General features: G+C 51.5%; 2 protein-coding genes across 13 annotated transcripts in view; both read right to left on the bottom strand.

Annotated features, from left to right (window-relative positions):
* Nucleotides 1–111: 111 nt before the first annotated feature.
* Nucleotides 112–27,651, bottom strand: Gyg2 (glycogenin 2). 12 transcript variants are annotated; one of them, XM_048784648.1, is made up of 12 exons: nt 27,207–27,651; nt 25,783–25,866; nt 21,835–21,976; nt 18,596–18,770; nt 16,746–16,908; nt 15,346–15,472; nt 12,951–13,173; nt 12,022–12,216; nt 7,397–7,603; nt 7,185–7,289; nt 5,990–6,097; nt 112–1,639 (listed from the first exon to the last, which is right to left on the bottom strand). In XM_048784648.1, exons 1-12 carry the CDS (start codon nt 27,634–27,636, stop codon nt 1,478–1,480), a joined length of 2,121 nt encoding a protein of 706 aa, XP_048640605.1. In that variant the 5' UTR covers nt 27,637–27,651; the 3' UTR covers nt 112–1,477. The 12 variants fall into 12 exon arrangements, with proteins under 12 accessions (XP_048640605.1, XP_048640606.1, XP_048640608.1 ...); XM_048784649.1 differs by having other exon boundaries at nt 5,990–6,094; XM_048784651.1 differs by having other exon boundaries at nt 7,397–7,498.
* The window catches only part of Xg (Xg glycoprotein (Xg blood group)), a 46,351-nt gene continuing 25,360 nt past the window's right edge, over nt 6,978–27,968 (bottom strand). The window contains exons 12-13 of the mRNA XM_015506867.2: nt 8,650–8,658; nt 6,978–6,989 (exon numbers count right to left, since the gene is read on the bottom strand). The gene's annotated coding sequence lies outside the window, so the exon portion shown is untranslated. The remainder of the gene's footprint in view (nt 6,990–8,649; nt 8,659–27,968) is intronic.

Below are 27,968 nucleotides of genomic sequence, written 5' to 3'. Positions count from 1 at the left end.
CCACTGGAATCTGTCCTGGGAGCAAGGCAGCCACCTCCCCTCCCGCTGTGCCCTCTAAAACACGATCCCAATTGCTCAGAACCTTGCAGGCACACTTAAGAGGAGACTCCGTGGCTTTTTAAGACTTTAATTCAAATCCATCAGCGCTCTTCCAAGGAGGTTGACTGGCGCGCACCGGGGGTGCAGTCACATTCTAGATGGAGCTAGAATCCTGAAAGCCCACTAAACCATTGCCACGAATTCCCATTTCCAGAGATGCACATTCATTTACGAGTATGAATTTTCTGGAATACCGTCCATCTGGTTTGCTCGACGGAGGCTTCTGGTTTCATAGCACCAACACTCTTTTGTTCTGTGATATATTCACGATTTTGCTTGGATGGGGATCACCGGCGGACGCCTCAGTCAACACCATGAGCTCACCCCAAGGGCTCTCCCTAAAGGGTCAACCTGCTTTGAGTGACAGAGGCCGGCCAGACAGACAGACAGACACCATAAAACAGTGTTCTCACCATGTCCCAGCCCAGCCTGTTGGAGAGGGATCCCCTAGAACCCAATCCCCTATCATGGCCACCCAGTGACACACGCAGCCCTTCGCATCGGTGCCAGTGATGAGGATAGGTGTGAAATGGTGGTTTGGAATTGGAAGCAGCTGTCCCATCCCCAGGATACTGAGCGTGCTCCCAGAGGAGCCCAGAGGAAATGGCTTTGGAGAGTGATCACCGAAGGTACTTGGCACTGAGGTAGAGATGCAGAGACCGAGGAAGGACTGCTCAGAGGTCACCCACTGCTTGCTGATGTCATCACTTAGCAAAAAGCATCTATCTCTAGTTTCTGTTAGTGCAGATCAAGCTGCTACCCCTCCGAGTGAGAGTCTTCATTTTTTTTTTTTTTTTGTGGTACCTGGGATGGAAGTCAGGGGCTCTCAACCCCTGAGCCCTGTCCCCGAGCCCCATTTTGCATTTTATTTAGAGACAGGGTCTCACCGAGTGGCTTAGGGCCTCCCTTTGGCTGAGGCTGGCTTTGAACTCGAGATCCTCCTGCCTCAGCCTCCCGAGCTGCTGGGATGACAGGCTCAGAGGTACGGAATACGCAGTCTAATGTTATGAGGTTAATCAGATAACTAAGATATGCATAATTAGATAATTAAGATAGGCACCGAAGTGGAACTCCATAAAGGCTGGACAGGCAGCACTGAGGCTACACAGCACTGGAGAACTCTTTCCAGTAAGACAAGAGACCAGCATCCGGGGTCCACTAGGGCTATAGGCTTGTTCTCTTTTGCTGACAAAGGGAAGGATCGACCTCTCAGGAAAGCCCGAGAGGCAGGGTAGGGAGCTCGGGGGCAGCCAGGGTGGCTTGGAGCTGGACCTTCAGCATCTACATAACTCAGGGCAGGCACTGGAGTTGGTGAATCATAAATCGAGGCACAGGGTTCCCCCCGGGAGGGGTCAGCGGTGGCCGCCACGCACGCGCATCAGTGCAGGAAGCGGTCCAGCTTCTCCTGAATGCGCGCGAAGGCGTCCTTCCCCATGTAGTCCATGCGACCTTCCTCCCACTTCTTCCTCTCCTCCTCGGAGCTGGGCTCCTGGAGCTTCTCCTGGATGGAAACCTTGGAGACGGAGGCGGCCACATCGACCTGGGGGACACAAGCAACCGCACAGGGTCACCAGCTGTCAGTCAAGCAGCCACAGAGGCTGCACCGTCCACGCACTCAGCCCTCACTTCTGCAAGATGGCGCGTCCCGGGCTCCAAACTAAACCCATGCCGGGTGTCACACAGTCTGGCAAGGTGACACTCTGCCTAGCTTGTCCGTGGTGCTGGAAACCGGAACTGTGTTCCTGTTTGCTTTCCCCTAAGAATGAATCCCTAACCACTAAACCCACCGGCACTCGTTAGATTAAATACTTTCACCTGCAAAAACCTCAATGCTCCTGCGTCATCTTAAAAAAAGGAAAGCTGGGAATGGATCCACCATTTGACCCAGCTACCACCCTCCTCGGACTATTCCCTGAGGATCTTAAAAGAGCGTACTACAGGGACACTGCCACATCAATGATCATAGCGGCACAATTCACAATAGCTAGACTGTGGAACCAACCTAGATGCCCTTCAATAGATGAATGGATAAAAAAAAAATGTGGCATCTATACACAATGGAGTATTATGCAGCACTAAAAAATGACAAAATCATAGAATTTGCAGGGAAATGGATGGCGTTAGAGCAGATTGTGCTAAGCGAAGCTAGCCAATCCTTAAAAAACAAAGGCCAAATGTCTTCTTTGATATAAAGAGAGCAACTGAGAACAGAACAGGGAGGAAGAGCATGAGGAAAAGATTAACATTAAACAAAGACGAGTGGGGGAAGAGAAAGGGAGAGAGAAGGGAAAGCATATGGAAATGGTAGGAGACCCTCAATGTTACACAAAATTACGTATAAGAGGTTGTGAGGGGAAAGGGGGGGGACAAGGGAGAGAATTGAACAACAGCAGATGAGGTAGAGAAGGAAGATGGGAGGGGAGGGGAGGGGGGATAGTAGGGGATAGGAAGGGCAGCAGAATACAACAGTCACTAATATGGCATGATGTAAAAATGTGAACGTGTAACCGATGTGATTCTGCAATTTGAATTTGGGGTAAAAATGGGAGTTCATAACCCACTTGAATCAGATGTATGAAAGATGATATATCATGAGCTTTGTCATGTTTTGAACAACCAATAAAAAAAAAGAAAAAAAAAGATGAAGAAAAATGGCACCACATGTAAATAAAATTTGCAATGCTTTACACGTCTAGGGAGGATCACCGAAATAGTCACATACAGATTTGACTTCAATTTTCTCCCTAGGACGGCAGGTTCTATTTTCCTAATGGGTAGGTGGATGTATATCCACGCACAACTGTGTAAACGCAAACACACGCATCTCACTTCTATTTGGTGCTCAGGTGGATCAAAAAGAACCCGTGACATAATCACTTCTCACAGGACTAGAATGAGAGTTTTAAAAGTCTGCACATGGTGCTCATAACGGACATGCATGTATATCATCGATCTGGGTATTTATCCACGTAGACGGACACACGTATAGACAGATGGACAGAAAGATCAATAAAAGGATAGATACAACATAGAGATGGATGGATAGATATGATGGGATGGATGGGCGGATGGATGGAAGAGTGGGTGGATGGATGGATGTGTGGATGGATGGACGGATGGGTGGATGGGTGGATTGGTGGGTGGGTGGGTGGATGGGTGGAATAATGGGTGGATGGATGGGTGGATGGATAGATGGGTTGGTGGAGGGGTGGAGGGGTGGATGGGTGGATGGGTGGATGGGTGGAGGATGGATGGATGGATGGGTGGATGGGTTGGTGGAGGGGTGGAGGGGTGGATGGGTGGATGGGTGGATGGGTGGATGGATGGGTGGGTGTGTGGATAGATGGATGGATTGGTGTACTGATGGATGGTTGGTTGGTTGTTTGGTTAGTTGTATGGATGCATGGATAGATGAGTGGATGGATGGACAGGTGGACAGATAAGTGTTGAAAGATCAATGAATAATCGATGGATGAGTGGATGGGTAGGTGGATGGATGGATAGATGAATGGATGGACAGATAGATGAGTGTGAAGAGATTAGTGAATGCATAGATGCATGAGTGGATGGGTGGGTGGATGGGTGGGTGGATGAGTGGGTGGGTGGGTAGATAGATGAATGTATGGGTGCACTGATGGATGGGTGGGTGGTTGGTTGTGTGGGTGCATGGATGGATGGATGGACAGGTGGAGAGATCAATGAATGAATAGATGGATGAGTGGATGCATGGGTGGATGGGTGAAGGACAGGTAGATAGAGACAAGGAGAAAGACAGATGGACAGATGAAATACATAGAAACAAATGGATGGTAGGTAGATTTACATGGTGGATTGAAAGCTATAGTAAGGGGCTGGGGATGTGGCTCAAGCGGTAGCGTGCTCGCCTGGCACGCGTGCGGTGCGGGTTCGATCCTCAGCACCACATACAAAGATGTTGTGTCCACCGAAAACTAAAAAATAAATATTAGAAAATTCTCTCTCACTCTTTAAAATAGAAAAGAAAAAGAAAGCTATAGTAATTTGACACATTGTTCCCAGATGTGGGTTGGGTTGGGTAGACTTGGTGCTGGGCAGTTGTGCCCTGGGTGTTCTTTCTCCTCTATGTCTCTGTCTACACACACACACAGATGGATAGAAGGATAGAAAGACCAATGGATCCATAGATTAACTGATGGCCACTTAGACACATAGGAATTGCTGGATAGATTCACAGATAGCAGGATAGATACGTGGCTGTGTGGATACGTGGATGGATGCGTATGACAGGTGGGTGGTCTGATGGATGGTTGGATGATAACAGACAGATAATAGATATGATAGATGCATGAATGGATGTTTGGGTAGATACTTGAGAAATGGACTATGGACAGATGAAATACATAGAAATCGATAGGTGATAAATATATGGGTGGACAGTGGGTGGACACACTCCCAGGACATGGGCCCTGGGGGCAAATGAGTGATCGGGGTCCTGATGGTGTACGCGAGGCAGACACACAGTAGGGCTTCTTCCAGTTCACCTTCTCGTCCTGCCTTCTCCACGCTTCCCCCAGTTCTTGGAGGTGGGTAGCCCAGCTCCTCCTCCCACAGATGCTCAAAGGATGAGACCCACTCACCCAAGATCCCAAACCTACCAATGGCTGGGCCACCAGGCAGATGTACCCAACCTTACTCCCACGCCATGTCACCCACCACCAACTACAGAGAGGATTCCCTGAGTCTCCTTATCAGCGCACAAGGGCTGAACGTGCTGAAGGGACAAACTCACACATCATAACAGGTGGAGTTTTACAAGAATTCTCGTCACCAACAGCGTTCCATGCCAGTCCACACTATGACACCTGGAATTCACCAACCCAACCGGGTGAGGAGGAGAAGCAGCATTCATACTTTCTCCAAGGGTGAGTTCCCTTATGGTATGCTACAGTTTGGATGTGGAATGTCCCCCAAAGGCCACACGGGTGGAAGGCTTAATTCCGGGTTTGGTGCTATTGGAAGGAGGTGGGACCTTTAAAGGGTGGGGCTTAGGAGGAGGAAGTGAGGTCATTGGGGGAGTGGCCTGGAACCTCAGCCTCTCCTCTCTGCTTTCTGGCCCGGCGAAGGGGACCAGCTTCCTCCACCTCACACAATCCCCAAAGCACCTGAGCTTGAACTGAAAGCTCTCAAAGTATCATCCAAAACCTTTCGTCTTTTTAAGTCGATTATCTCAAGGTATTCGTTCTAGTAACAGAAAGCTGACGGATACATGATAGATGAGGCGATATTCCAAATCGGTGGGTAAATACATTCAACCCAGGCCCAGTTCCCAATGCTGGAGGGGTGTCATTGAAGGGGATTATGACCTTGAACGGATTTACTGCTGCCTAAAGAGAAAAGGCATGATTTGATCGTTCATTTACAAAGAAAAAAAGTTGCTGATGGCTTTCATTCAACGCACCAGAGAGAATGAAATGAAGGATGCGAACGATCATAAGAGGAAGGAAGAGAAGAACGAGTGTCCCATTTCTCAGACACGGAAGAAATAGTGTGTTTGATTTGCAGCTATGCATTCCCCCCTAAACAGCCCCCCAACCTTCCTTCACAGGACAATTCGGCATGCAGCCCACCATCTTGAATCTACCCACAAACTTTCTTCAGATCAACTTCTGATGAAATGCTTTTGAGGACAGAACAGGCAAGATCCGAGCCAAAGACAGGAATGAGGACACCATCCAGCCCCCAGCAAATGGCAGAGAGAGGACAGGTGGATCAGAGGCAGACAGAGCCTGAGTTGGACAAGCTGAGGCTGAAATTTTGGATTAAGGACGGACGTGTGCATTGGGCTGGCTGCAGAGCTGGCTTAGAGCATCCATCAGGAGTGATGGGCAAGGCAAAGGGATGCAGGTGTCACCTCCAGGGCTTCCTGAGCACCGGGGTCTCTGCAGGGCTCCCCAGGGACCTCCTGACTCGGATCCAAAGACTCCTCAGCTGGGCCACCTTTGACTTGATTCGCTGCCTGCTAGAAACACAACCATTCCATCATTAGTCTTCAAGAGGATGCAGGGAATTCTCACCTTAACCCAAAGGACGGAGGAAACGAAATAAAAATTAAGACGCCCTACTAGATAGCCTTTGGGGGGAGGGGAGTACCAATGCTTAAAAAAATAAATAAATAAATAATGGGCGGCTCAGGAGGCTGAGGAAGGAGGATTGCAAGTTGGAGGCCAGCCTCGGCAACTTAGAGGGGGCTTAAGCAAATTAGCCAGATCCCTGTCTCAAAATATTTTAGAAGGGCTGGGATGTGGCTCAGTGGTTCAGCACCTGTGAGTTCAATAACCTAGTAGCAAAAAAAAAAAGAAAAAATTTCAATTAAAGTTAAAAATTAAAAATTTTCAATTAGAGTTGGCTCCTCTTTTTCACAGGGGCTATTTCCCAGGACCCCCAGTGGATGCCAGAAGTCTTGCACAGTACGGAACCCTGTGTATGTTTTTTTTCCCCAACCTATGCGTAGTTCTGATAAAGCTGAATTTGCAAATTTGGGCACCGACGGGTGTCCGCCACACTCCCAATGCAATGGAACACATTCGGCATTTAGACCCTAATAAACGTGATGCGCAGGCAGGTCCCTAAGAGCCAAGGCAAGGTTAGTATCCTTGGTGACTGGAACCCTATCAGGCAATGCCGTGGTTACAGGAGAGTGTCCCAGTCACGATTTCAGGCACGGCTGCAAGTCCCTCCAAAAGTTTTGAAAATTAAGTGAGATGCCCCTGCCATATTGGTTTTTTTGTTTTTGTTTTTGGTTTTGGTTTTATTGGTTTTCTTTTCTTTTTTTCTTAAATTATTTTAAATTTAAAGACAATGTCTCATTAAGCTGCTTAGGTTCTTGCTAAGTAGCTGAGGCTGGCCTCCATCTGGCAATCCTCCTGCCTCAGCCTCCAGAGCCGCAGGCGTGCTCTACCACGTGGCTCTTTTCTGTTGCTTGCTAAAGCCCTTAGGCGATTCAGGGTGAAATGGGAAAACCCACGGTCTGCTCAGCTGATGCAGGTCTTCTGAGAGAAAGGACAAGCGACAGACAGGAGCCCGTGGGAGAGAAGGGGCCAGTGTACCCGGGTGGGTTGGGTCTCAGCGACGTCTGGAAATGGCAGGGCCAGCAGTGGCCGAGGCGCACATGGGATCCTGGCCGGAATCAGGGTGTCAGGGCAGCCTCCCGTCTGTTATGAAGGAAGAGCCGACAGGTGAGACCCGGACCTTGGCATGGACACAGCTTTACCAACAGGTGGGCAGGGTCCCTGCCTCCAGGGTGCCGGGGGCACCTGACCTCAGGCGCTGAGAGTGACGGGCTCACCGGTGTCCAACGTGGATCCTTCTCTGTTCTCTCCCGTGGGATCCCACCTGATGCCGGGGTGCAGCCTCCTGGTGCCTGGACAGGGTGGTGCATCTCCATCTGACCACTGAGACTGGGCAGCTGGGGCAGGACGCCCCTCCGTGCTGGGCAGCAGGAAGACACGTGCTTCCCGCACCCTTCCTAGTGAAGGGCAAGATGTCCCCCCAACCTGTGCCCACTCGGTCGGTTGCCACGGGAAAGGAAGAGCTATGGAGACCGAGTCCGGCGGGTGCCAGGCAATGTTCTCTGCCGTAGCTGCTCTGAGCACAAAGTCCTGATGCTCTCACAGAGTCACAGCTGCAAGGACAGAGCAGAACCCCGGGTCCCTGAACAGCTTCACGGAGCCCAGGAAACCTGTGCCACCCAAAACTTGGATGCGACTCAAATCAGAAGCCAGCTTTCAACTTGGAGGGACAATGATGCCCGCCTGTCATCCCAATTACTCAGGAGGCTGAGGCAGGAGGATTGCGAATTGGAGGCCAGCCTCAGGAACTTAGTGAAGCCCTAAGCAACTCAGCCAGACCCTGTCTCAAAATAAAAAAATGAAAATGAAAAGGGGGGCCAGGTGTGGGGGCACACACCTGTCGTCCCAGAGGCTCTGGAGGCTGAGGCAGGAGGATGGCAAGTTGGAGGCCAGCCTCAGCAACTTAGCGAGGAGCTAAGCAAATTAGTGAGACTCTGTCTCAAAATAAAGATAAAAGAAAGGGCTGGGGATGTGGCTCTGTGGGTTCAAGGTTGAGTACCAAGGTCCTGCACGTTCCTGACCCTCCTCGCAGCCCTCTGAGGACACTGGTTACCCCCTTGCTCTTGGTGGTGAGGGGTCTAATTTGCAGTTGGAGACACTTGTCCACACACAGGAGCTCGTTAAGGACAGAGCAGGACCTGAGCCTGTGTCCCCCCGGCCCTGCTCCTGAACCCTGCGCTGGGCACAGCATCCACGCACCCTGGGGCCTCACGGGTCAGAAGCACGTAAATCCCACAGGAATGAAGGGCTGCTTTGACCCGTCAGGACTGCGAAGGAAATGTCCTAAATTCTAACCCTGCCCACGTAAGGAAAAGGACCTGCGTGGACGCCTTGCTCTCTGCCACTCGCTTGCTTTGGTCATGCAAGGGACCCGCGGTGGCCTTGGAGGATAAACGAAGCAATAATTTGACTTTTTTTTTTTTTTTGGTACCTGGGACTGAACCCAGAGGTGCTTAACCACTGAGCCACATCCCCAGCCCTTTTTTATTATTAATTTTTATTTATATTTTATTTTTGTTTTATATTTCATTTTGAGGCTGACTTCAGATTTGGGATCCTCCTGCCTCAGCCTCCTGGCTGAGTTGCTGAGGCCAGCCTCAGCCTTGGGATCCTCCAGCCTCAGCCTCCTGAGACACTGGGATTAGAGGTGTGTGCCACCGCGCCTGACCCCACAGGTTTATTAAAAACAATACTAAATAAAACATAAACCTAAAAAAAATTGTCAAATCAATATCCCCCTTATTTTTACCAATAACTAGGAAACACGTCCCTCTTTACACAAGATGAAGAGAGAGACCCAAGATGAGCGTTTAGCAATAGTATGGGGCCAACGCAGCCTCTCGGCCAGGTTTCAGGAAGCCAGTGAACAAATGGGTTTGTCATTATGGGACTGATTCATCCACTGCCTGACATTCAGTTCACCTTGAACGAAGAGACCATGGCCTGGGGCACAGTCCAGAGACCCGTGGGTAGCTCTAAGGAAGGACAGGCGGACGGAACAGAGAAGCCCAGAAACGAAATCAAATGAAACCAAAATTTTGCTCTCCATCCAGAAACGTGTGACAGTTGGAAGAGGGATACCAAAACAAACCTCTACTGGGCAAGGATAGTCTGATTCAGAATTTCAAATTATTTTTGCAAGAATTTTTTTCTCCCATAAACAATGTCTGGCCTTCAATTTCCAAAAAATTAACCATCCTGTGAGAAGACAAGATCAAATGAGTGAAAACCAAGAGAAAAACCAAACCAAACAACAAGCATCAGACCTGCAGGAACGCAGAAAAATGATGGTTCAGACACAAGACCATTAGCAATGCGAGAAATAGACTCTGAAATCGGGAACTAGCCACAGAATGTCCATGAGGTAATGACACTCCAGCCAGTTTTTGTTGTGACTTATCCACATCTGCTCGCTTTATGGCTGCATAGTATTCCACTCTAGGAATTCGCCTCGATTGGTTCACACATTCACCTCTTGATGGACACTTGTTCCATTGCAAAGCTACTATATATAAAAGTGCTATCATCTTTATGGACATTTGAAGCCAGCCTCAAAATCAAATATAAAAATAAAAATAAAATATAAATAAAAATAAAATATAAGCTTTCATTTCTCTTGAGCAAACTTCGGAATGGAACGGCTGCATTATGCAGTAGGTGCATGTTTAATGTTCAAAGAAATTACAAATTTCCCACCTGCATATATTGTAATTTTGTTTGCAGGAAAACCAAAGAGAATGTTGTGTTGTCGCATGAAAAAATTTCAGCACACCGTCTGGATTCAAAAGTCACATGCATTTCTACATGCCGATATCAGAAAAAAAAATTAAGCAATGCTATTTACTTAGACTCAAAAATTAACAAGCCTAACAAAACACAAAAGTCGACTGCAAAAAAAAATATTAACAGTGTTGAGAGAAATTAAAGATATAAGTATAGAAATGGACCAAGTTCATAGAGTTGGAAGGCTCAGTACCTTGGAGACGTTAATAATCCTAAAACTGGTTTATAGATCGAACGAAACCCCAGCCAAAATTCTGGAAGTTTCTCTTTTTAGGAGAAAAATCGCCATGCTAATTATTTTATATAAAAATGTCCCAGGGTTAGATAATGGCCATCATTAAACGCTCAAAGGTAGCTATTTTGAATAGAGACTGCTAGAATTTACACTCAGCTTTTCTGCAGTTATGAGGACTTTTTTTTTTAAAAAAAAATAGTATCTCAACCTCACCAAAAAAATAAAAATTAATAATAATAATTTTTTTTTTTTTTTTTTTTGAGGGGTGAGTCTGGTTTTGGCTCCTCAAAAAAATCAAGACTCCAGAATCTGCAATTCAATAAATGGCCATAAGGGGGCAGCAGGGCTGCAAAATTCATTCAGAAAAAAAATTCATTCAGGAAATACACGGGGTGCTGAAGGGAACCCCTCCCTTTTAAAACTGCAACGACTGTCATTTTTGGGGGGGAAATAGGCTCCTCATAAAATACACAGGCACCGTGGTGCGAAGGTGTTCCCCAAAAGTTCATGCTTGACAGACAGACGTAACCCCCAGAACCATGGGTTAATGGTGTTGGAGGTGGCGTTTGGAGAGGTCATTGGGGCTACGTGAACTGATGAGGGTAGGACCACCCCCCAAAGTGGCTTCAGGAGAACAGGGGAGACAGACCCGAGCTTGGTTGCTTTCTCTGTCTCCCCACGGGACATCTCTGCCATGAGCTCGAGAAACCTCTTTTCTTTATCAGTTTCCCCGCTCCACAGCATTTTGTTATAGCAACGTCAAATGGGCCAAGGCCAGAGTCAATGTGCCCAACCACTATTCACAGAGGCCAGGGTGGCTGAGGGGGACAGGAAGTTGAAAGGTGAAAAATGGATTTACACCCTGCACTTTTGTCCTCATTCCTATTTGGACCATAGATTTCTCTCTGATTCTAGCGTGTCCCTCAAGTGTTCACTCTCTAGAAGTTTGGTCCCCAGTGCGGTGACATTGAGAGGTGGCACATCGGATCATGGGACCCACTGAAGAGCCCCCAAAAATCCTGACCTGTCTGGACCTCTCTCCTTTATCCATCCCTCAGTCTCAGGTAGTTTATGAGAGCAATGATAAATAAACACACTGACTCATAATGGCTTTGACTTCCCAGCTTTGGACTCTAAAGGAGTGTGAAAGGGACCCGTTTTCGGTACGAATTCTGCTTGGAATTCTAAATTCTGTTCTTTTCCTAAGAAATATTGAATTTTCTTCACTATTTTTCATGCGGGGAGGGAGAGTACTGGTGATGGAGCCCAGGAATTCTCCACCACTAAGCTGAACCCCCAGCCCTTTTTACTTTTTTTTTTTTAATTTTAAGACAGGATCTCACTAAGTAGCTGAGGCTGGCCTCCAACATGCGATCCTCCCGCCTCAGCCTCCCACATTGGCCAGGATTGGTAGGTTGAACGTAAGCAATGAATTTTCTACTTGTATTATTTTTACTTCATGATGAGTTCAGCAGGACCTGAGCCCATGGTCAGCAGGGGCTCCCTCCTGAGCCGGGTCTCTGGGGCTTTTCTGAAATCGGAGCAGGTGGAAGGCTGGGGGGGGGGGCAGCTCCCAAGATGGAGTCAGCTGTTGATTCTGGGAATTGGCTGATTCTACATTTTCCCTCCTATAAGGACCCTTAGGATGATGCGGGTCCCCTGGGATAATCCACAACCCTCTCTGCAACCCCAACATCCTTGACTCCAACCCATCTGCAAAACCCCCTTTGTTAGTACAAGGTTGTGCGGGTCAGGGCGTGGGCGCCTCTGGGCAGAGTGTGGGAGGCGGGTACTCACATCTTCCCATCCTTCAAGGGACGTCCGGGTCTCAGCCACCGTGGTGGATGTGTTCTCCAGAGCAGACCGCAGGTGGCCCGATCCTGGTGCAGAATTTGCACACGGCACCTCAGAAGGGGCAGCTGAGTTTGCACACGGCTCTGCAGCACTGGGGGCTGAATTTGCACGCATCACCTCGAGGCCATCTGAGCAAACCTGCACACACACACACACACACACACACACACACACAGGACACATTTTTACTAGTCCGCTCTGCTCTGGTCTCCCCGGTCATCCTGCCCCGTGGGTGTGCAAGAGCTGCCCATCAAATGGAAGGATTTGTGCAACTGGATTCCCAAGAACCTGTAAATAACCCACAAGTGTTCTGTGTGGCAGCTACTCATCCACAAGGTGGCCCGAGAACCAATAAACTCCTTCCTATTTGCTCCTATCGAAAGCCTTCAAAGGTTCCCGAGAAGTAGCATCTGGAACCACTGATTTCTTTTTTTCAAGCAAAAATTAAAGTTGACCTCCAGCTAGACGCGGTGGCCCACGTCTGTCATCCCAGTGGCTCGGGAGGCTGAGGCAGGAGGATCGCCATTTCAAAGCCAGCCTCCGCCAGAGCGAGGCCCTAAGCAACTCAGGGAGACCCTGTCTCTAAATAAAATGCAAAATAGGGCTGGGGAGGGGGTGTAAATACCTGTCTGATTGTTTGGGGAGTAAGAAAGAGGGGGGGAAATGGACCCGTGTACTGGTTCCGTGCAGATGCAGCTATTTGAAGAATATTCTATTTTGCATCCGCGGTTGGAAGGGAACCGCGATATGGAGCATCCGCGGATACGGAGCATCCTCGTGTTTAGACGTAATGGGGAGAAGCCAGGGGAGCTGTGGGTCTTGGAGGGTACAGGCTGGTCCTCAGGCGAACTTGCAGAGGAGCGTCCACTCACGCGGAGCCCCGCAGGTCCCTGTCTCTCCTGCGCACAGGCGGTTGGGTACAGAGGCCGCGCGCCCTCCTGGAACAGCCTCCACCAGAGATTCAGGAAGGTCACGTGCTGCGGGGGGCCGGACCCCGCGCCCTGCTCCGAGACGGAGCCAGTCTGCGGGTCGTACGTGCAGTTCCAGGGCTTAGTGGACCCCAGAAAGTGCACCACCTTCGCGCTGGAGCCGAACCTGAGGAGGACAAAGAACAGATTCCGATTTCCACCAGGAAAGGACACCAGAGGGCGCCCGAGCACGACGGTGGAGGTCCTCACCAAGAGCCACCTGGAGGGGAACGATCTGACCAGCCACCACTATTGACAGGGACCTTAGTAGGGCAATGATTGACGGTTACTTTGGGTAAAGGGAATAACATTTTGGGGGGATTTTTTTTCTGTGTGTGTGTGGTGCCGGGGATGGAACCCAGGGCCTCTGCATTCGAGGTTAAGTGTTCCGCCCCTGAGCCCCGTCCCCAGCCCTATTTTGCATTTTATTGAGAGACAGGGTCTCCCTGAGTTGCTGAGGGCCTCGCTCTGGCTGAGGCTGGCTTTGAACTCGCGATCCTCCTGCCTCAGCCTCCCGAGCCGCTGGGTTCCCAGGTGTGTGCGCCACCGCGCCGGCCCCCTAAAGATCATTTAAAAAATCCACATGTGCAGTTTTTAGAAAAAGCATCCCTGCTCTGAAATGCTTTGCATCAACAGTGTTCCGGATCTCAGATGTTATCAGGTCTTGGAAAGAGCATAGGTGCATAATGAGATATCCTGAGCTGGGCTCGGTGGCACATGCCCGTCAACCCTGCAAGCTGGGGAGGCTGAGGCTGAGGGAGGATCTCAAGTTGGAGGCCAGCCTCAGCAGCTTCACGAGGTCCTCAACAATTTGGCGAGACCCTGTCTTAACATAAAATATCAAAACGAGGCTGGGGATGTGGCTCAGTGGTTAAGCACCCCTGGGTTGCATCCCTGATACCCCCAAAATAATAAACAAATAAATAAATAATGAAAACGTCATAAGATGTCTCGGGTATGTGTCACGTCTCATCATGAAATTAATTTGCTTCACCTGTACCTTACACGCACAGCCTGAAGGTCATTTTCCACGGTATTTGGAGCACACCTGCGCTCTGCCCGGGACCCACACATAATGTGACATGTGGGTACAGATCTTGGGTTCTGCAGTGTGTCAGATTTGGGGTTTTCTGACAAAGGACGCTCGGCTGGTAATTCATTCTCTATGAACCGAGAGACCTGAGTCGTCTCCCTTGAGGTGTTCCTCCCAACTGGAAGGAGACTGCAAGGTGATTTGCGGCTGCTGGTTTTGCACGGTCGGGGATGGTACCCAGGCTGGTCCAGCACCCCACCTCTGAGCTGCACCCCGCGTCCACACATCAGTCCTATACAGAGGAACGCTGGGGCAGCTTCAATGACCTCATCCTTCAAAGGATGGGACGAGAAAATAAAGAGATTTCGTGGCAGATAACACAAGCTGCAAACCAAACGCCTCTCAAAATAAAAGAAAAAGGATCAAAGATTCTGAAATCTCCCCTTCTGAACCTTTTTCCGGTGCCATTCATTATCACTCCCCAAGTGCTTTTTGGACATTTTTTTTTTTTTAAATTAACTCCCCATGAAATTTTAACACCAAAGGTGCATGGTCTGAGATTCACACATTATTTTTTTAAAAATATATTAACAAAACAAAACAAAAAAAAGACTATTTGCCGTCCCCAGAACCAATTTCTGCCTCCCTGGGAGCAGCAGGACCCCTGCTGGGTAATGCATACTCTGGAGTTATTCATCTCCTGGATCATTATCACATTTTGATTTCATTTTAACGTCTCCTCTAGCAGCAGAGCTCCAAATTTGGGGTCCCAGGACCCCAGGGAAGAAAAAAAAAATCACTGAAGACCCAAAGAGGTACAACCCCATGGAATTCATCTTCTCTACTTTACCATCATAGAATCTAAGACTGAAAAATTAAGGAATACCGTCATCTATTCCTTAAAAGCAACCCACTATACATAAATTTCATAATTATTTTTTTTAACAAAAAGGAAATCCCTGTATTCAAAACAAATACATTTCTGGGTGCCATGGTGCACAGACCTGGAATATGAGTGACTCAGGAGGCTGAGGCAGGAGGATCGCAAGTCAGAGGCCAGCCTCATCAACTTACTGAGGTCCTGTCTCAAAATAAAACTTTTAAAAAAAGCCTGGGGGTATAGCTCAGGAGTACGGCACTTGCCTGGCATACGGGGACAGGGTGATCTATTTCTCTTTCCTCTACGAACAGCTGATATCTAATCTGGGAGATAAAAACAACCAAGTGGCTATGGCCAGTTGGGGTTCAAGATGGCGGAGGGCTTACTGTTGGAAGGCTGGACTGTAGGTGTAGGCTGCGTTGCTGGTCAGGTTGTAGATGAAAGGCAAATGCTTATGGATGTCCGCCGTCGGCCAGTCACTGAAGAAACTGTTCAGCAAGCCTTGATCTGCGCCTGGGCCACCCGCCAACACAAACAGAGGTCAGTAGAGTTGGGTGCAGTTCTCAGGTTGGCCCGAGGTATGAGAAGGACCTAAGGTCTACACTGGCCTTGAGAGGTCCTCTCTGCCAGCTACAGTGTTCCTGCTCTTCTTGACAGTGATCGGCTACCCATACCATTACTAAAATTCAGGGTGTGTTCCCTACAAGATCTGCATCCATTGCCCCCCAAAATTAATAATAAAACTATATACAACCTCCAGCATCCTCCACTCACCCCCAGTGAATTCCATCTGGTAGTTAAAATGGCTTCCCCATTGTTATGTTAGGACCGTGCAGACTCTTGGAAATGGGCTACATGTATTTTGCATGAGATTTTGGGGGACCTGGGGGACAATGACATGGTATACATATGAGGTATGTCCCAAAAGCTCATGTGTGAGACAAGACAAGAAGGTTCAGAGGTGAAATGATTAGAAGAGGTGTAACCTAATAGTGGATTAATCCACTTGAATGGACTCACTGGGTGATGACTGCAGCAGGTGGGGTGTGGCTGGAGGAGGGGGTCCCTGGGCTGTGCCTTTGGGGTCTCTGTCCTGTCCCTGGTGAGCAGAGCTCTCTCTGCTCCCTGGTGCCCTGTCCTGAGCTGCTCTCCTCCTCCAGGCCCTGCCGCCATCTTGTTCTGCTCCCCTTGGGCCAGAGCCATGGAGTCGGCCAGCCATGGACTGGACCTCGGACACCAGGAGCCCAAATAAACTTTTCCTCCTCTAATTGTTCTTATGAGGTCTTTTGATCACAGTGATGAAAAAAAATCTGATGATAACCATTTCCCCCCCTAATTCCCTCTCAGGGATCACCCTGAACCCCTTTTTCCAAACTGGTCTTATTGAAAGTCAGCCACATTCACTGTTTTTCTTCCAATGTCCACCTCCAAGTTACACGTGCAGAAGACAGTGTTTGCAACAAAGACCATGCACCCTGCAAAGCGGACAACATTGGTTATTTGGTCCTTCGGAGGAAGGTTGGAACACCTGTTGTATACGATCGGCATTGCCAAGGTGCTCTCTCTACCTGGGAGGGAGTTTTCCAAAGGTTCTCCTGGCTGCTGCATATTGACATAATAGCTTCTTGATGTCTCCCTGTCACCCTGCCTGGCTGACTTCTCAATGTGCACCTTTGTCTCCAGGCTCCAGCTCGTGGATGCGAGAGACACGTTGAGCTGCGTATAAAACCGGACTCCGGCAACGGGTCCTCTCTGCCCTGCCGACTTCCAGGCTGCCCTCACTCACCGTCAAAGCTGCCGTGCTCCGTGGCATGCTGCAGCAGGAGCTGGTGGGTCTCCAGGGAAGGCTGGAAGACAAACACCCCGCTATTGAAGCAGTCGGGCCATCCCGGATCCGGGGCTGCGGAGAGTTCTTCCCTGTCAAACAGCTCGTCGATGTTGTGCAGAACCTGGCGAGGCAAAGCCACACATCTGTCGCCTCCATTGGGCAACCGAAAAATTCCACAGGGGCCTAGAGTGAGCCCAATGCACCTCTGGTGCCCGGAAACCTTAGACCAATTTTTTTGTGTGAGATTCTTAAAACTTTTAAGGTGAAATGAGAAACTTTGGTGAGAAAGACTCCTCTCCAGTTTACCTGCAGTTGTTGAGTCTGCACTGGGTCTGGAACGATTTTCTCACGGATCTTAAGATTCTAGAGTGAGGAGGATCATCCTTACTTACATCAGCAAGTGTGCAAAATGGAACTGGGATCCCAGGAAGGGACATGGAGACCATCCATATCAAGCAGATACTGGGTGAATTTCGTCGCGGAGTGGAAACGGTCTCCCCAGCCTCAATGCCAGCCTCTGGGATACGCCATCTTGAGCCAGCACCCATTCTTGGGGGTTCTAGAACTTTCTTTTATTTTTGCAAAACTCTTAGCTTGCCTCCTGTGTCTTGGAGCCCATTCAAAAACCACTTAGGATTTGTTTCCGTTCCACGAAACTCAGAGCGAGACCAAAATGCACTTAGTACCTTTAGGCTACCCAACATCCCAGTTCAGCAACACACTGTGCCCTTGAGAACTTGACCCCTAATTGCAACTCCCTCTAACACGTACTGGTTTCTAAATCATGCCATTTGGCAGGGGGCGACCCTGTTTTGGAAGACAGGGTGCTTCACTACCTCTTCCTAAAGAGGTGCTTTTGCTTAACCAAAACTGACTCGCGGTAGACCAACTCCGTCTTCCGTTCCAAATCCCCAGTGGCCATTTTGAAAATGCCCATCCCATGATAGTTCTAAGGTACTACCCCAAATGACATGGGGGGATGCCACCATTTGCAATTTCGGGGATAGTGGTCCAATCCAGAATCTACAATTCAATACACCATTGAGACAAAAATATTTTTCCACTTATGCTCTTTTGAGCAGATGAGATAATGTGGCTGGAATGGTTTGGATCTGGAATGTTCTCCACAGGCTCCTATGTTAAAGGCTTGGTCTCCGAAGCAGCAATGTCCAGAGCTGGGGATTTGGGAAGTGATTGGATCGTGAGGGTTCTGAGCTCATCAATGGATTAATCCATTGATGGATACCTAGATGAAAGGGTTATTGGGAGGTGGTCTAGGCTGTAGGAGGTGGGACCTAGTTGAGGGGAGTAGACCGTGGAATGGTACATCTTATCTCTGGCCCTTTTTCTTTCTCAGCTCCCCTGAGCCAATCAGCTTTCCTCTACCACTCCCTTCCACCATGATGTTCTGCCTCAACTCAGGCCCAGAGCAATGGCGCCAGCTAACCATGGACCAAGACCTCTGAAACCATCAGCCAACATAGACCCTTAGTCCTCTAGGTTGATTCTCTCCGGTATTTTGTCATGGCAATGGAAGGCCAACACCATGGTTCTCGAACACTCTTTGAGAAAGGATCAGTCTTCAAATCCTTCCTGTCCTCACCAGGGTCTAGCCTACTGCCCCTATGTTATTGGGTGGTTTGGGCCAATTGAATCTCCATGGTGCAGACAGAAGCACTCACCACCTCTTGGGAACTGACCTGCAAGAGCTGCCATGCCGTTTAGGAACAGGGTCATATTATGACGTAGAGGCATCAAAGCCTCCTCATCAAGCCGAGAAGTTGGACCTCTCCACTCCCTGCACTCACCAGGGTGTCGGCATCCAAGAAGACGCACTTGCTGTAGTGAGTGAGGGTCCAGCAGTGGAGCTTGGTGAGGGTGACCCCCAGCTCAGGTCTCTTCAGAAATGCCAGGTGGATGTAGTCTTCGCTGTCCATCAGATTGACTTCAATGACCTCATCGAACACCCGTGAGAGGACATCCCTGATAAAGACATGGGTCAGCAGAGGACCATTAGCCCAGGACAACACTGTCCTGCCAGAAGATACCCTGGAGCTGCTCCCAAACACGGAGCAAAGCTCCAATTCCCACCACACCCACTGAAGACTCAGCATTAGGGGTTGTCTTCCATGGCTGTCTCTCAACTGGGCACACTTTGCACTCATTCTGGAAATGACCCCAAATGGGACAAGCATACAGATTGAAGAGAACTGTTCTAGATAGACTGACTCAGGTCATCTCTCAGAAAGGTAGCTTCCTTCATAAAATGTGTGGGCAGGGAGGTGTGAACGCCAAAGTGATGGGAACCCACAGATGTCCACCGCAATCTCCCGTCAATTTTTGCTTTACGTGTTCAAAACCCACATTGTTAGTTGCATACAAGTTTGAAGCTCAGATCTTGAAATATTATATTTTTTATCAAAATAAACTTATCCCTGGTCCATTATGATTATTCTTTTTTTAGATTTGGCTGACACTCTACTTCACAGTGACCTGGAACATGTTATGATGATAATTTTTTTTTTTTAAATTTGAGCAGGCGCTAGAAAATGGATAAAAGTATGAGAACAGGACACCAAGACCCGACAAGGAAAAGATTCCAATTTCCAGAGCAGAAACAATTTGGTCAGCAAAATAACATATACAAAGCATTAAAATAAATGTTTCTGGGTCTCTATTCAAAAGTTTTTGCAATGGACAACCAGGGAAGAGGGAGGAGGATGATCTTGGGAAAGAATTCCACATAATAAATACAGAATGAATGAGGAACAGAGAAAATCTACGGTAAGCAAACAGCACCATAATAATTCTTGCAAGCCAGACTCACTGACGGATGCTTAGATACGTGCGTGAATGTTTGAGGAGAAACATTTGGTTGCATAAACCTAGTATGTCTGTCCCAGGAAAAATCATAACTTGATAACGGAGAATGCCAACTGTGCCTACTTCATTTATTCTTTGTCAATGTTTCTGAAGGGGACAGACAGACCTGGGTGCTGAGACACGAGGTCCAGGGGACAAGTCTATCAATGGCCCCCAGTGCTGACCCCACAGCCTCCTTCCCAGAAGCCCTGCACCTGCAGCCCTGCCTGGCCTCCGGGCACAGGCTCCGCCACCTTCCTTACAGACCACCTGTGACCTGCAGGGGACACGCAGGCAGGAAATCATGTCCCTGAGAGGAGCCAGGTGACCCTGAAGGGGGGACTTCTGTGACCTTGATGCAGACCTGGTCCCGGGACTCAGGGAGACGAGGATCCTTCCTCCAACCATAAATCGCACTGTGGCCTGTGACCTCAAACCCTGCTGGGTGGCTCTGCCCATCTCCTAGAAGTGGAATATGTTTCGTGCATATAGTCAGGAAACACTCAGGTTGTGCCTTTGCAGACAGGCTTGCACCACAATGCCTGGCAGAGGGGTGGTCTCCTGGCCTCACACCCCTGGTGGTTTGTGGTCAGGGGCCACTCTCTGTCTTCTGCCCCCTTAACCAGTGCATGAAAATTCAACCCGGTCTGCGACGTCCTACCTTACCCACGGTTTCTGTGCGGTCCTCTCTAAATATTTAAAAGACCATTTGGAGTCAACATTAAGACGTATACACATGGCTAGGCACGGTGGTGCAAGCCTGTCGTCCCAGTGGCTCAGGAGGCTGAGGCAGGAGGATCACAAGTTGGAGGCCAGCCTCAGCAACTTACAGAGGCCCTGTCTCAAATAAAAAATAAACAGGGCTGGGGATGTGGCTCAGGGGTTAAGCACCCCTGGGCTCAATGTTCAGTACCCCCCCCCGCCAAAAAAGAGAGAGAGACACATAAATATGAACAACACTGACCCCTGCTAAGGACATAGAAATCATGAGAATCACACAAGGGTTGTGGGATTGCATCAAAAATCCATAGATGGGCATCATTCAAGGGATGGAGGGACAGGGAGCAGATCACACAGGGTCCCCTCCCCAGAGACCCGGGTGCACTGACTTCTCATGCATGGTCATTTTGCCCAGATCTGACATCTCCTGTATGAATGCGAAAGTTAAATGGACCCAGGGCCAATGTCCACTGTGACCAAATGTATTTTCTTCCCTTGATCTCTTTCTGTTTGGACGCTGACAGACTTATTGGATCAAGAGGAAATACAACCTCGGCACCCATTCATTGGGAGGACCTTCAAGAGAATGGGTCACAGCCAAGAGGGTCCAAATCTGATCATGTTGCTGGGCATCCAGCTCAGAGATCCACCCAAGGAGGCCACCATTTTAAAAGACATTGGCCAACCTTGGGAGGCAAAGACCTCAAAGACTAAAGCAAAGACTGACACGGTGTGACTATTTGAGAGGGATGGAGACGTGCTCATCACACACGCACGCCCGCTACTCTGTCTTTGCTTAGTGATTTATAAGGGTTCTTTATATATGAAGGATGGTAGCCAAACTCTGCAGGTTGGGAATGCATTTCCCACTTTGCATATCGATCTCTCTCTCCATCCAGCTACGATCTACCATCCAAATATCTTAAGTACGTGTACCTACCTACCTATCATCTGTCTCTCATCCATCAGTTCTACGTGCTTGTCACAACCTGGGTGGGGTTGCTCCTGGCTCCTGGTTTCAATGACCTGCCATCAACCGTGATCCCAAGCTATTTGGCGGAAAATTCCAGAAAGAAACAATCGGCTGAGGCCCAGAGCAATGGAGCCACCAACCACGGACTAAGACCTGCTGAAACCAGGAGCCAACATAATAAACCTTTCGTCCAACATAATAAACCTGGATTTTCTCAGGTATTTTGTCACAGCAACGTAAACTGACTAACACTGTGGTTCCCGACCACTCCTTAGGAAAGGACCAGACTTCCAATCCTGCCTCCGCCTCAGGAGGACCCCCTTGAGTTCTAGGTGGTTCCGATGGACTGAAAATCCACATTGGAGACAGAAATGCTCATCGGCTCCTGGGAAGGAACCAACCTGCAAGGGGGGATTGAGAGTATGTCCTGGGTCCCCTTGGACATGGTGACCTTTACTGCATCGGGGTGCATATGGAGTCCCCAGCTCTTACCTGAGCAGGCTGGACACCTGAGGGGTGATCAACACCACCAGCTTCCTCGTCGTCTTGTGGTTCCTCAAGGACAGGCCCAACACCAGTGCCCCCTGGCAGTAAATATCGTTGGTGGCCAGCGTGACGAAGGCTTGTGTGGTCACTGGGGGTAGGACAAGAACATGAGGGTTACTCTCCTGAGAGATTCCCTAAGACACTGGTTCAGAAGTAGGGCTTTAAGGTGATGAGGGTTCATGAAGCTCTGACCTCATGGGTGGATTCATCCACTTGACGGATTTTTGTCGTGTGGGCATCACACAATCTACTTACACCAACGAAATGGCTACGGTGTCCACACAACAAAAATCCCCTAATAATACACTTCTGAGAACACCTGGATAAAATCCACACAACTATATTCTGAAGTCTATCAAGCGTCCCGTGGATCAAAAGGATTAATCCATTTGGGGCTCGATGGATGATGGGAGGTGGGACCTAGTTAAAGGAAACTAGTTAGTAGGTGTGTGCCCTGGGCTGACCTTTTCCCCAGCCCCTTCCCTTCCCTTCCCTCCCTCTCTCTCTTCTTCCTGATTGACAGGACCTTCCCACCTCCATTCCCTTCCGCCATGTTTTTTTTCTCCCTTGGAGCCAGTTGACCATGGAGTTTACCTTTGAAGCCATGAGCCCAAGAGGAGCCATTTAGCTCCTCTCAGGTCACTTAGTCACATCAGGGAAAAGCTGATAGAGACACTTTGTCTGGTGGAACCCGAGGTCCAGGGGACAGTTCTATCAATGGTCCCCGGTGCTGACCCCACAGCCTCCTTCCCAGAAGCCCTGGACCTGCAGCCCTGCCTGGCCTCCGGGCACAGTCTCCGCCACCTTCCTCACAGACCACCTGTGACCTGCAGGGGACATGCAGGCGGGAAGTCATGTCCCTGAGAGGGGCCAGGTGACCCTGAAGGGGGGACATCTGGGACCATGACGCAGACCAGGTCCCGGGACCCAGGGGGACGAGGACTGCAGTGACAGAGCCACAATCTGTGTCCTTAGGTGCTGCAGTCCAATAGGGGACATTAACCTGAGCCATGAACACTTTCAAAGCCACATGGACATTGATCCAGGAGGCGGCTAAGGGCTGAAAACCAGTAGAACTTACGGCAGCTCCCAACACCTGATTATCAGACGTGAATCCAGAGACCCCCGCCCACCTAGAAAAGCAGGGACACGCTGTGTGTCCGCCCCATCGTCCATTCCCACCCCAACTCCAAGACAGGTTTCAAAGCCCAGAGAAATCGGGCCTCCCCCACCCCGTGCCTCACTGAGCCGAACGTCACCTGTAATTGCAAAGCCACAAAAGTCCCCAAAATAACTTTTCTCTCCAGCCTCCAACAGAAACTAGATTAAAAATAACCCGAGAGGGACGAGGCCACCCAAGGCAGACGAGTGTCCCAGCGAAGTAGAGACGGGGATCGCAGGCTGGATGTGGGGTCCCGCAAGAGACAGCTCTCCATGGAGCCCAGGGACGGGGTGGTGGGAAGACAGAGGCTCAGGGAAGCCGGTAAGAAGGGGACACCCAGAATTTGGCTTTGGCTTTAGTTGTTTTCCCCCCCATTAGTGTGATCAAAGGAGCTGACAAGGAGAAGTTGATCTGGGCTCCTGGTGGCCGACTCCATGGCTCTGGCCCAAGGGGAGCAGAACAAGATGGCGGCAGGGCCTGGAGGAGGAGAGCAGCTCAGGACAGGGCACCAGGGAGCAGAGAGAGCTCTGCTCACCAGGGACAGGACAGAGACCCCAAAGGCACAGCCCAGGGACCCCCTCCTGCAGCCACACCCCACCTGCTGCAGTCACCACCCAGGGAGTCCATCCAAGTGGATTAATCCACTATGAGTCTACACCTCTCACAACCCACTCATTTCACATCTGAACATTTCACACCTGGTCTCATGCATGAGCTTTAAGGGGACCCCTCGTATCCAAACCATAGCGTCTTTTCTCCCAAAGGTCCTTTAATTCCAGAGGGTTGCAAATAGCATTATGGACACCGTGTTCCAGCAAGGAGGAAGACGAGGTTGGGTGCCCTAACAGCAAGGGACAGGGAGGGCACGCGCGTCAGCGATCAAACCAGCAATTGATAGCTTCATACATTGGGTCTGTAGCTCCACAGGAGCACAGCAGGAAGGACCGCTGACCCTGGTGGAGATTACACATTGAACACCGTCTCCCCAAAGTCCTCTGCCGCAGCTCTGGCCCCAGGACCTTGAGACGTGCCTGTGGGTGGAGACAGGTCTTGGCAGAGGGGATGGGGGTGCAGTGAGGTCCCAGGGTGGCCCTGACCCAGCGGGACTGGGGTCCTCGTAGAGGAGGAGATGAGGACACAGACGCACACAGAGGGACGCCCCGGGAGGACACAGGGAGAAGACGGCGGCTGCCAGCCCAGGGAAGAGGCCTCGGGAGGAGCCCGCCCTGCCCACCCTGGACCTCGGACCTCCAGCCTCCAGCCTCCGGGACCAAGGGGCAATAAATGTCCTAGGACCCAAGATGGACGAAAGAACCATAGACCGGGCTTACGACTCATATTAACAGCACCTGCGAGTGGAAGAGCCCTCTGTCGGGCCACCAACTGTCCCTCCGGACAAGAACATTCACCCGTGAAGGGAGCGCAGCCTCCCCCCGGGCCCTTGGAGGCCATCTAAGCTGCCAAACCAGCTCCGCAGACTTGAATGCAGTTTGCTTTTAAGACATCGGGGTGACCAGCTTTGGGGGGCAGCACCCAGGAGCAGGCTCCAGGCCCCAGGTCAGCCAAGCAGTCACTCTTACAAAATCAACTCGAGGCTCAGCCAAGAGTCTTCAACGGAGTCTGCCAAAAAGTGGTTATTTCTTGGCCTCCGCCCTGCATCCACCTTCCATCTCTCCCCCCAAATAACACCACGGGCTTCTCCCGGGGCGTCTTCTCTGCTCAAAGGTGGTTTTTGATTCCTGCAAAGAGCTGAAAACCCCCAAAGCAGGTCCAGCAGGACATTCCAAGCCTGGTCAAGGAGTGTCCTGCGGTGGGCCGGCTGAATGCTGGCATTGTACACACCCCCAGCGGCCTCGGGGGGCGGGGGACATGTGGTGGCCACTCAGGAGAGCTCCACCGTGATTCTGGGAACAGAGGACCCTTTCTGTGGCTGCCGGGAACAGAGACTCCCAGTCCACCCCGAGAGAGAGACCCTGCAAAGCCCGGAGCTCGGGGAAACAGGATCGAGGTCTCTGGTCAACTGTCCCAATGTCCCCTGCCCAAGCTCAAGGGCAGGGAGACCCGGGGCTGAGCAGGCTGCAATCCCTGCAAGTTGGTCATCGAGCCCAGGCCTGCTGCCTGTTGGGGGAATCATTGGGACAAGAAAAAATAAATAAATCTGTCACCCCAGCAGAGGCTGAGGCAGGAGGATGGTGGGTTCAAAGCCACCCTCAGCCAAAGCGAGGCCCTGAGCAACTCAGGGAGACCCTGTCTCTAAATAAAATGCAAAATAGGGCTAGGGACGGGGCTCAGGGGTTAAGCACCGAGTTCGATCCCTGGTACCCCCCCCCAAAAAAAAAATTAAATAAAATAAATAAAACTCATGTTCTGACTCCGAACCGGCCTCGTGCGTTATGGGGCGCTCTGGAGCCTCGATTTCTTCCCAACCCTCTCCCACGCAGTGAGACTCTCAGCTTAATATTACTCCTATGAACCAGCTCTTCTGATCCTGTAGGTGACACTTTCACAGGAGGACAATTGTGACATCTGGAGGCCCCCCTCTGTCAGGCCATAAATCACCCCCTCCCACGGCTGCTGAGTCCCCCGCCCCCCAGCTCCGGCCATATCAGAAGCGCTCCTCCCTCGGGTCCCCGAGACCTGGGCGCGGCAGCCAGTTGGGGACTCAGGTTGGGGGCAGTGGTCAGCGTCAACGGGGGGAGGGGGGTCTTCTGGAGCCAGCAGTGGCTACTCACCGGACATGTTGGGAGGCGCGGCCGCTGCGGGCTCCCAGAAGAGCCTGAGCCCTGGCGCGGTGGATGGATCCTCCTGGCCCAGGCCTGCGGAAGGAACCCTGGGTAGCAGCTCCGGCCACAGTCCCGAGACCCCAGGCCCCTGTCACCTGCGCCCACACCTCCCCAGCGCAGGGTCAGCCTCCACCCTCCACCTGGGCTCCCCACCTCCCCAAAGTCACCTGTGGCCCTGGTGGGTGCAGCCCACCCCGCGAACCGCAGCCCCTGTGCGTCCCAGGGCAGCCTCTGAACCTGGTGTTCCAGGGCCCCACGCGGGTGTCCTCAGTCGCCTACCTGTGCCCCACACCTCCTTCCAGTGCCCGCATCCTCTGCCACCAAGGCGGACCCGCGAACCGGGCTCCTTGTCCTCTCCCGGACCAACCCTGCGCCCTGAGCGCTGCACTCCCCAAGTCCTCCCACCTCGCGAGCCTCTAGCCTACCCCGAGCCTCCCACGCAGGGCCTCCCGCTGCGGCGCCCCAGCACCCCCCCCCCCGACCCTGCGCGCCATCCATGCTCCCTCTATCTCCCCAGCGCCGGGCTCACCTCCTCCACGGGCGCCTCCCGCTGCCTCCCCAACCAGCCTCCCCTCTGCTGCCCCCAAGATGCCTGAACCCTGCAGCAGCCCTGCCCCTCCCCGGCCCGCCCAGGACCCTCGCCGCCTTCACCTCCCGCGGCTCCTGGCGAGGCCGCGCCCCGCTCCCTCCACCCCTCCCGCGTCCCCTACGCTCCCTGGCGGCCTCCGTCCCCAGCCTCCACCGCGCCCAGGCCACCTCCACGAACCATACTCCTCTGCTCCCTCCACAGCTCCTGGGCGCTCACCCCGCAGCCTCCGCCCGGGCCCGCGCCCCCTCCCCAGCCCTCTGCCCTCCCGCGCCCCAAGCTCCCGCCGCCCTCGGCAGCCTCCATTCCAGGCCTCCGCGGCTCCCCGGACTCCACGCCCGCTCCCCCTGCAGTCCCCGCACCTCCGCGGCCCTCGGGCGGCCTGTGCCCCCGCGCCGCCCCGCAGCCCGCGCGGCACGATTGGCCTGTCGCAGGAAGCCCGGCCCCACCTCCGCGCCGCCACTCGTCTCGCCCAGCGGTGTCGCAGCCCCGGCCAGAGAGCCCTCGCGCCGCCTGTCGCCCAGCCTGGGCTGGCTGCCAAGAGACAGAAGAGGGGACCTGGCTGCGCTCCACTCCCGAGTGCCACCTCCCCTCCCCCGGGGGCCGCTCCCCGCCGCCGCAGCCAGCGGTTCCTGGCTCCCGGGTTTGGACATTTAACCTTTACTCAGCCAACCCCTAAGCAAATNAGAAAAAGAGAGAGAGAGAGAGAGAGAGAGAGAGAGAGAGAGAGAGAAAGCGCATTCCTGAGCACACGTGAGGAGAATGGTGGAGGGAGCCCGGGACTCACCAGAGAGTAAACCCCGGCTGAGAAGGCGCCAATGATTGACAGCGTGAACGGATGCGTGCGTGAAAGACCCGCTACGCCAATGAGCGAAAGAGCTGCGTGCGTGCGTGGGGGAGCGAAGGGCCGATTGAGTTCGTGCGTGCAGGATGGAGTGAGCAGACTCACGCCTTGGTGCAGGAATAAATGCGGGCATGAGTGAATGGATACGGGGCGTGCATGCGTGGATGTGTGCATGAACGCACGCCGAGTAGGCCGCGTGCGTGCGCGAGCCAATGGAACGCAGGAACGACGCATGCGTGAGCCAACGGACTGCAAAGCGAGTGGGCGCGGGAGCAGTGAGTGTGTGGATGAGCGTACAGATGAATGAGCCGAGCGTGTCAATCCGCGTGTTAACGCCGGCCGGCAGGATGAGCGAGTGCTCGGGAGCGTGCATGCAGCAAGGAATGAACCGAATGCGTGAAGGAGCGGGAGGAGTGCATGGGTGACTGGGGGATGAGTGGGAGGATGATGAATGAATCCGATCAGCACGTGCACGGACCTAAGCGGATGGGCTGGGGAATGAAGGAGGCCCTGGGAGAAGGCTGCATCAGCAGGTGGGCTGAGTGAGCCGGTGCAGGAGCGGAGAGTCGAAGGAAGAGTGAATGAGCTGGGGCCCTGAAGAATGAATGCGTGCCTCAGCAGGTGAGTGGACCAAGGAATGAGCACGCGCGCATGAACAGATGAGTGGAGAGAATGGATGCGCGAGCAGATTCCGCTGAGTGAGGG

This window comes from Marmota marmota, unplaced genomic scaffold (genome assembly GCF_001458135.2).
Source record: "Marmota marmota marmota unplaced genomic scaffold, marMar, whole genome shotgun sequence".
Classification (NCBI taxonomy): domain Eukaryota; kingdom Metazoa; phylum Chordata; class Mammalia; order Rodentia; family Sciuridae; genus Marmota; species Marmota marmota.
Note: the sequence above shows the minus strand (reverse complement) of the source record. Positions and strands in the feature narration are given on the sequence as shown.